This window comes from Rhinolophus ferrumequinum, chromosome 18, assembly GCF_004115265.2.
Source record: "Rhinolophus ferrumequinum isolate MPI-CBG mRhiFer1 chromosome 18, mRhiFer1_v1.p, whole genome shotgun sequence".
Classification (NCBI taxonomy): domain Eukaryota; kingdom Metazoa; phylum Chordata; class Mammalia; order Chiroptera; family Rhinolophidae; genus Rhinolophus; species Rhinolophus ferrumequinum.
This window is the reverse complement of record NC_046301.1, coordinates 42060204-42070190: the sequence shown is the minus strand read 5'-3', so window position 1 is coordinate 42070190 and position 9987 is coordinate 42060204. Positions and strand designations below refer to the sequence as shown.

Sequence of the window (9987 nt, the reverse complement as noted above, 5' to 3'; positions counted from 1 at the left end):
AGCAGCTCTGTAGAAAGGCCCATATGGAGAAGAGCCACCTTGAAGGAGAGTCTGCGGATAACAGAATCGAGCCTTCAGATAACAGTAACCTCAGCCAACATCTGACTGCAACCCCCTTCGAGACCCAGAGCCAGAACATCCCAACTGAGCCACTCCTACATTTCTGGTATGCAGAGACCAAGAAGCCATGAGTGACTGGGTTGTTTTACGTCGCTAAGCTTCGAAGTGATTTGTTATGTAGCAATAGATGGCTAATACATACTGCATATTAATTGGTTGAAATAGTATGTGGTTATCAAAAATAAGATACTGTTTACAACTTTCCCTCTTCGTGCATTCATTATGTCAGGGGAAAAAAAAGAAAACAGAACCCTCAAAAATCTCCTAAATCACACCACACCCATGCCACCTATACTGCTACTGCCCTCTCCTAAGTCACCATACCATCTTCTCGTACTTGGACTAAAACAGCCATTTAGTTAGTCTCCGTCCTTTGATTCTTGCTTCCCAAAACTCCATTCTCCACACAAGAGTTGGAGCGAGCTTTATAGAACAGAAATGAGATCATTTCACCTTCTATGCTTAAGCCTGTCAACAGTTTTTAATTGCACAAGGAATAAAATCTAAACCCCTTCATCTACAAGCCCCTGCAGAAGCTGGCCTTGGCCTTCCTCAGCCCTATCTCCTCCTCTGATTTATTCTTAACATTTACCAAGCTGCTTAAGGCATTTTTCTGGCTTCAAACAATCCAAGCTTTTGCACTTGTTTTTCCCTCTACCTGAAACACTCTCTCCCTAGATCATTGCATGTCTGGCTCAGATCCAATGTCACCTACCTATTAACTTATTTATTCATTTTTTGCCTGTTTACACACACACACACACACCCACTCACTCACACACAAAATGTGCTCCCTGAAAGTAGAGATGATTGTCTGCTTTACTCCTCATGCCTAAGCACAGTGCCTGGCATGTAGTGCACGATTAATAATGAATGGATGAGCTATGTGAAAATATACATAAACAGAAGCAAGGACTAAAGAATATGCAAATGAAAATAATGGTGGTTGAATGGGGGAAATGTGATATTTTTCCTTTTTAATTCTGTTAATATTATTGTTTTATTATTTTTTGAAAAACTTCATATCCAAATAATCCTCTACGTTGAAGTAAAATTAAAAAGCTATGGATAGTTACTTTCTGGGGCTGCTGAAAATTTCTTTCTTCTCATGATGCTTTACCTTTTGGCTTTCTGGCTCTCCTATAAGACTCTTCAGTAGGAATTTTCTGGAGGACTTCAAACTGAAAATGGCCCCCGCTGTAGAGCTTGTATAATTCACTGCAGTCCATCCTGTTGGACATTTTCCCAAGACGAAACCATCCTGAATTCTCTACTGGAAACCCCTTTTGAATACAGGTATATCTCAGAGATATTGTGGGTCTGGGTCCAACCACCATGATAAAGCGAATATATCAATAAAACAAGTCACACAAATTTTTTGGTTTCCCTGTTCATATAAAAGTTATGTTTACACTACACTATAGCCTATTAAGTGTGCAATAACATTATGTCTAGAAGGATGTACATGCATTAATTAAAAAATACTTTATTGCTAAAAAATGCTAGCAATTGCCAGAGCCTTTAGTGAATGGTAATCTCTTTGCTGGTAGAAGGTCTTACCTTCACTTTGTGAAAAATGGAATATCTGCAAAGCATAATAAATTGAAGTGCAGTAAAATGAGATATGCCTGTATGAATCCTGGCTGGGCCAATTCTGGCATCTCACACTCTGTCCCCAAGGGAGAAAGAAGAAATTCTCCATCCTGTCCATGTTTATGAAGGGTCCTCATAAATATCTCACCTTTGCCATTCTAGAAACATTTATTAAGATGCCCCCTAAACACAAGGCACTTTGATGGGTGTTGTGGAAGGGGAAGGAAACAAAGACATTTGTTTGGTGTACCTTTACTCCTTTCCCAAAATAATTTGAAATGGCTTACAACAAGAAGTCATACAATAAGGAAGAGGAGGAAGAAGAAGGAAGAAGAAAAGAAAGAACAGAAGTAGGAAAAGGAGAAAGAAAAACAATTTGTGGACCACTTAAATGTAAATGGAACTAGAAAATTGTGACCAGATAGAAGACTAACACCATGGGAACAAACATGCTGGAAATTGATGATCATTGAAGACAAAGTTTAAATTCATCTCTGTTCATATAACCTGGTTCCTGCCTTCCAACAGCTTAAAATTAAACAGAAGAAATAAGGTATGGACATAGATAACCAGAGGGATAATGAAAAGCTTGAGCATCCTAAGTAACTACAGCAGAACACTGTGGATGTAAATGTACCCCTTGAATGGTACAGAACTGCATTGTAAGCATTCCAATAATGGTGTGAAAATTCCAATAATTGTGTGAAACTCCTTGAATGGTACAAGGACTGCATTGTAAGAATTCCAATAACTGTGTGAAATAATTGTGGCCACTGTCACAACACATGTCTGTGAAAACATGACCTAATTTCACAAGGATGCCTCTGAAGGTGGACTAACTGCAAAGGAGATAGTGGGGTGCACCAGTGGCGTGGACTTTGGAGCAGGACTGTGAGGTTTGAATGTCAGCCCTGCCACAAACTGCCTATGTGACTTTGGTCAAGTCACCTAATCATAATTCCTCTTCTTCAAGTGGGGATGATAATCATACTGGACTGATGACGTTGTAAGAAAGGAATTGATTAATTCATACACATATAATACACTTAGATCAGTGCCTGGGACACAGCAACTATTGTTACAGCACTAGAATCTCCATGTTGGGGGGGCTGAAGGGGGAATCAAATTAATTGTTTACCAACTTAATGCTAGGAATGAAACTTGACACTAAGTTTAATAATTCCCTTTAAGTGATGGATTTCAGTGTGAACTTAATAGTTATGTTTCCCTTTCAGACATTTAACCTGAGCTACTAAAAGTCTTTCAGGAAATTTTGAAACACGGATCTAAAAAGATTCTGAGGCATCAACCGTGGAACCCTTATGCAGCTAAGAAGGCTGAGGCCAGAGTGAGGGTGGAGTGGGAATGGCCAGGGCTCCATCAGAAACAATGTTCGAATTCAGAATAGACACTTAATTCGTTGTTCTCTGCTCTTTCCACAAGGTGTTGACTCGGCTGGGACTAATAATTGACTCCTCTTGGCTTTCCAGTCATCTAATCTATTGAGAATTTTTAAATTCAATCACTATTTATTGTGCTCTCCTATGGTAGGAACTATGCTGGATGCTAGGAGGTTAAGTGGTGAGCAAGAGGTCAGATTGCCATGCTTCTGAAGATCAAACTATAGCAGGGGATGCAGACATCTATCAAATGACCATGGAAATAGATGCTGATTATGAGTGTGTAAAAGTCTATAAAGTCTACATGATCTTTAAGACACATTTAATAGAGGAACTTGGCTTAGCCAAGAAGGGTTTCCCCAAGGATATGACAACTAAGCCTCAACCTGGGTGAGGCTGAGGGAAGGAAAGAAAAGAGGGGTGCTCCAGATAGATACATCAGCCAAAACCCTATGTTAGGTGGGAGAACAGCGGGCCAGGGTGCGGGAGCACCAGAAGGGAGGAGCACAGGGATACTCATAGGATAAGATCAGAAGAAATAGTGCAGGGTCAGGTCTTTGCAAGCATTGAAGATAACCTTTAAGATTTTGGGTTTTGTATTTACAAAACTGGAAAACTACCGGAAGGTTTTAATCAATGGGAGGGCACGATCAAATTTTCCTTTCCCAAAGATTAGCTAATTGTTGTGTGCTGATTGAAGGGTAAGTGTAGACACTGGGAGGTTCCTGAGGGTGGTGATTCAGGATATGTAGGCAGTGATCGATTAGACTAGAGGGATGGGGAGAGGAAATGGGAGGTATGATGTCATGCCCAGTCTGGTTTGCAGAATTGGATGACTGGGGAGTGCTGTCATTAACTGGGAGTTAATGCCATTAACTGGGAAAGAGAACTGAAGTTTGGGGGTGGGGGTAGGGAGCCAAACAGAAGGGAGAGGGGTACTGACCAAGGTACCAAATTTGAAGAGATTTTTTTTAAAGACTTCAAATCCATTTAGTTTAGGTTTTTCAGTATTTTATTATGGCACACAGGATAGAGTATGGTACAATGTTCTCACTTCAAGATAATTCTCAAACCAACCAGCTGTTTCCATTTGGCTCAAGTTACTTTTTTACATGTAATTTGCATCTCTCTGAGTTTTACCACATGCAGCATCCCATGTTTAATGAACGTAAATGTGAAAAGCTTGGTTTCTGAGGTGACTGCTAGTCTTTACAGAAGCCGATGTACTGATAATCTTCATAATTCAAATTCATAGCATCATGGTAGGTAAAGCAATATTTTACCTATTTGCATGGTGATGTATACTTAACTAGAAATAGGTAATGTGAAGGGATCAGGTAACTTTAAATAGAGACCACTTTGCTTTCAGGTTAAATTCATGACTTTTAAAAGTTAACTAAAGAAAAAATATCGAACGAAATTAGCTGACAAAGCAATTGTGTAAGAACAGTAGCAGAACAGCAGATCGTCAATAATTTCATCAACATTCCACATCAAGTGCAAATGCAAGAGCTGTCATAACTTTACAGCGGACACAGAGGACAAATGGGGTGGTAGTTGATGCAATGTCCAACCAGTTAGAGCTATCATTGAAATTCACGTATTTCCCAATAGACATGCAGAGCAATGGCACCGTAACATACACATATAGAGTCTTCCCCCTTTAGTGACTTATTACAATTTCATTACCTGTATCTGTAGTTCTTAAAAAGGTTTAAAATGGGTGGCATTAAATAGTATTTACTCTAGGCAACAGAAAAAGCTAACAACACATTAAATCATGAGCTCAGGGTTGCAGGCAACATGTTTGCAATTGACAAATAACTTTTTCTTTTCTCTATCCATTATTATACATTGATAAAAATGGTTCCTTCTGATTATATCATTTGCTTGGGTTTCAATTTCTGCCCATGATATTTAGACTATATATTTTAATGTGGTTATAATGATGATCAGGTGGGACTCACCATCTATCCAAATTGCATTTATTAGTATAAACTAGTTTAAACATTACTTGTTTTCTATTAAGGGTATATTTATCACATAATTTCAGAATTGCCTCCAAGTCATTCCCAATATTATATAGTACATTTTATGGGGCAAAGTATATTACTACTTAAAAAAGAAAAAGAAAACCCCAGAGACTCTCATTTACTGAAGTTTATTATCAGTCAAATTTTTGAAGGGAGAGATTTCATGAATGGTTATGACCTAACTCCATCCCTCATAATTACCAATTAAGGAGGAAGATGCATTGTGATTGTTAATATTTTGGCTTTAAAAATTTGGAGGTCAATAGTCCACTTGTATATGGCTTATACTGGTGCCTTCTTTAAGGTAGTTTAATTAAGTCAACAACCACAGCAAGGAATGTCACTCAGTGTAACTTTATTTACTGTTTATTGCACATAATTCGAGGTCTTTAATTTCTAACCACCAAAGGTTCAAACGACTATTTTTTTCCATGAAGTTTAACATCAACATTAGTGAATTCATTTATTCATGTGTTTTTAATTGTAAACATCTGGATTATTCACATTGCCATAGATCCTGAACTCATAAGCATGGACCATGCACAGGCTGGCAGCAAGCCAGGAAGCCACTCTGCAAGCAAACAGATACTCTGCATAAGGAGAAAAGTCATAGCACAACATTTAATGTCCAACCTGAGTCATCTCAGAATTATACATATATTGACTTCTTAATTCATATAGTATCTGGAACTCAACTGCATGTTTGGTGATGGGGCAGATCTGATTTCGGAAGGATTATTCCTGGAATAATTAAGGAAAGGGGGGCTCAATCTTTCTTCTTGGTTGCTTGCTCCTCCCCGGCACCTTCATCTTTTTTCTCATCCTCCTCGGCTTCTTTGGTGTCTTCTTCTTCACCTTCACCTCCTTCTTCCTCTTTCGCGTCCTCAGATTCTTCCTTGGGAGCTTTAACAGAAAAAGAAAATGTACAAACTCCAAATCCAGAGTAAGTCGAGTCCAAACATTTCTGCTCAGACTTTGGGGGAAATCTTCCCAAACACCTCACGACTCTACTCTCCCCAAACACATGCAACAGACAATGCTAGCCAGGAATAATCTGCCCATTCTACATATTTAAATAGAATGAAATTGTTTCTAAATACTGGAAGCTCTACTCCTCTCCAGGACCTCAGTATTTCTTTTATTATGTGCCTGGTATTTATTTTTACTCTTTAGGACACCAAACTGCTGTGTTCAGTGAATATATTTTAAAATGTTTAGTAAGAATGAAAACAGCTATTTTCAAAAACACTACCAAGCTCAGTAGACATGTGCATCTCTGGGAGGATAGCCAATTTGAGAAATTGGGTGCTTCCTAAAGGAGAAATGTATCGTTTAACATTCTAAACACATATACGAATGGAACTTTCTTGGCATAGACAAGTCTTCATGTATCTTACCCATCTCCTAACAAATATCCACAGTGAGTTTGCACTTGAAGTTGTAGGGGTTTGTCTTTTTATCATACCTTCTTCCTCTTCCCCGTCCTCTTCCTCTCCCTCTTCCTTCTCCTTCTCTTCTTCAGCTTCTTCTTCATCTTTGGCTTCCTCAGTTTTTGAAGCCAAGGTCTCCTCTACCTCGATCTGCTCCTCCTGGACGTGGCTGGTATAGTAAGAAGGGAAGGAGCGTGCCGACATCAAGTAGGAGCTGGTCTGTAAACCACCATAGGCAGATCGGCCAAAGACCTGAGAACTCTGGGAGTAGCCGCTGGTGATGCTTCCCACGCTGGTGAAACTGAGTCGGGTCTCCTCACCTTCCAAGAGTTTCCTGGGGAGGCAGGGACATGGTGGTTACCAAACATGAACACAGGAAGTGTGTTGAATGACTTGTTCTGAGCCCACCACTCATTGTCTTTTCCTAATGCCAGCCTTAAAGGTATCTGCAAGCAGGAGCAGGGGTGGCAACCATCAAAATCTAATGCTGCGGATGTGGTGACTGAGACCAAAACAACAACAACAAACAACTTTAAATGGGGTCCTACTAGATTTAAAATGGGAAGCTAAGAACAGGATTCATTATTAGGGTTAAATTCTAATGTTTGTCTAAATACCTACTTGGAAAAAGCCAAAAAGCAAACAATTATTTCCACAGACTACTCTTGAAGGTTTCTGATTCCACATAAATGAAACCTGATCTGCTTCCTGAGGCTGAATGGCTGAGGCCTTGACCCGTCCATGTTTACCTGTAAGCTGCGATCTCAATGTCCAAAGCCATCTTCACATTGAGGAGATCTTGGTATTCTTTTAAGTACCGTGCCATTTCACTCTTTGTGGTTCTCAACTCATTTTCTAATTTGTTGATTGTGTCCTGTTGGGGAAAAAAAAAAGAGATAGAGAAGATATCCAGGTATATATAACTACTGCTGTCATTTTACTGTAGTATATAATAGTAAAAGGCCTTGGTTTAATTAAAATGAAAGTGCATACCTTAAATAAAATCTCCCCAAATCAACTGCCTTTTCTTTGTTAACCTCTCCCTTCCTTGCCTTAACAACAAATTCTTTTTTGTTTAATAGTCCAACGATCATCATAAAATGCCTACAAGGAACTGAACTGATTTTTTTTTTTAACTTTGCTTCTCATTCATTGGTTAGCTTTATCTAAGTCACATTCAAGAAATCCATTTCTTTATAGGTGAAGGAAGTAGCTAGATTTTTTGAAAATTTTATTTTATCTAAAATATTTTCTATTTATCTGTATAATTCTTTTTCCTCCCCAGAAAATGGAAATCCTTAAAAAAGGAATGTCTTACTGTGAACATCATTACCTACTACAATTTTGACTGTATTCCTGTCTACCTGCTAAGAGAAAGGAGTGGTTGATAAAACAAGTCAGAAAGCTTGCTGGTCACAGGTATCCTTCTGAACCACCGGTAAGGAGAGCTCACCGTTGACTTTATTAACAATGTGGTCCAATCTTTGCCGCAGAGCAACTAGAGGCTGAAGCAGGCAGCAGGCAACGCCCAGCTCCCACCCCCACCCCTTCTCCCACCCACTCAACCCCCTGCAGGGCAGGGCAGCTTTAATGGGGAACTATTACATTGGTAGAACGACTTCCCAGACTGCAGTCCCGCCCCCGCCCCAGCCCTCCAAGTGTCCCACCCCTCCCACACAGTCCAAGGAGTAGAGCCCTACCCCCCTAATAGCTGCAGGCAGAGGCCTCATCTCTGGCCTCCACTTTCTGGGCGACCTCAACCCCACCCTACTCGATTCTGCAGCCCCCTCCACCCCCCACTGTGGTTTGCCTGGTGCCATACCTGCATAGCACTAATGTCAGCGTTCTGCTTGTCCTCCAGCTCCTGCAGCTGCTTCTCCAGCGCTTCGTTCATGCCCCGGCACGCTTCGATTTCCAGGGTCTTGGCCTTGAGCAGGCGACGGCTCTCGGACACCTCGTCCTTGGCAGCGCGCACCGCGTCGGTGTTCTTGGCAGCGCTCTCTGTCAGCACGGTGAAGCGGCTCTTGAACCACTCTTCAGCGTTCTGCATGTTCTTAGCAGCCAGCTTCTCGTACTGGGCGCGGATGTCCTTGAGCGCGGCGGAGAGGTCGGGCTTGGAGGACACGTCCATCTCCACCGAGATCTGCGCGTACTGGATCTGTGCCTGCAGTTCGGCGATCTCCTCTTCGTGCACCTTCTTTAGGAAGGCGATTTCGTCCATCAGGCTGTCGATGCGCTTTTCGAGCTCTGCGCGGGCGAGAGCCGCCTCGTCGGCGCCTTTGCGCGCTTCCATCAGCCGGCCCTCGGCGTCCTCGCGGCTCAGCACCTCCTCTTCGTAGCGCGCCTGCAGGTTGCGCAGAGTCTCCTCCAGCCCCTCGCGCTCGCCCTGCAGCGCTTGCTTCTCGTTGGTGGCGTCTTCCGCCGCCAGGCGCAGGTCGCGGATCTCCTGCTCGTACAGCGCCCGGAAGCGCGACGGCTCGGAGTGCTTCTGGCGCAGCACCAGCAGCTCGGCTTCCAAGACCTTGTTCTGCTGCTCCAGCTCGTGCACGCGCTCGATGAAGCTGGCGAAGCGGTCGTTGAGGTCCTGCAGCTGCGCCTTCTCCTGGGTGCGGATCGACTTAAGGTCGTTGCTGATGGCGGCTACCTGGCTCAGGTCAAGGTTCTCGAGACTGGGCATCAAGGACCCCGAGCTGGACGAGTAGCTGCGGCGCACCGACAACGAGGAGGAGACGGGCGCCGAGTAGCTGGAGTAAGCGGAGCGCGCGGTGCTGTAGCCGCTGCGCACGCTGGAAATGTGCACCCGGGGCGTCTCCACGTAGCGCCGCTTGTAGGAGGTCGAGTAATACGGCTCGTAGCTGAAGGAACTCATGGTGGCGATCGGTGCCTCTCTGGCTGGCGGCGGAGACAGGGGCCTACACAGAAAGAAAAACGGGGAAGAGAGGGAGAGGGAGAGGGAAGGATGGATGGCTGTGTGCGGCTCGGCGCGGTTCTGCCACCCCTATTTATACGCAGGGAGTGTTCTGACGCAGCCTGCGATCCATCACTGCGCGCCGGCCGGTGGGGGCAGCGCTGCTGCAGCTGGGGGAAGATTCTGCGCAAAAGGAAGGCGGGGGCGAGCGACAGGCTGCTGGGGTGCTGCGGCTCTCGTCCATTCCACTTTTTCCGAGGCTCCCTGTTTCTCTGAGACCCCCATACCCTCTCACTCATTTCCTTAGCATACGTTCTCTCTCCCCATCCTACTTACAACTTGACCTCGTATCACTAGCAATCTAAAAATGTCCCCAATAATAGGTTCTCACTGCCTCCTGACACCTTAGCTTTCCAGATCCCGGTACCTTGGAGACACTCTTCTCCCTCACTCGCCCCTTCCCCGCCAGGGGTCCCGCTCATCATCCCCCATGGTGTTTATGG

The 9987-nt window shown here is 43.4% G+C and overlaps 1 protein-coding gene across 1 annotated transcript; it reads right to left on the bottom strand.

The window, feature by feature from the left end:
* Positions 1–5481: 5481 nt before the first annotated feature.
* On the bottom strand, positions 5482–9570 carry NEFL (neurofilament light chain). Its single transcript, XM_033134887.1, has 4 exons — positions 8399–9570; positions 7326–7450; positions 6612–6910; positions 5482–6049 (listed from the first exon to the last, which is right to left on the bottom strand). Exons 1-4 carry the CDS (start codon positions 9443–9445, stop codon positions 5913–5915), a joined length of 1608 nt encoding a protein of 535 aa, XP_032990778.1. The 5' UTR covers positions 9446–9570; the 3' UTR covers positions 5482–5912.
* Positions 9571–9987: the final 417 nt, after the last annotated feature.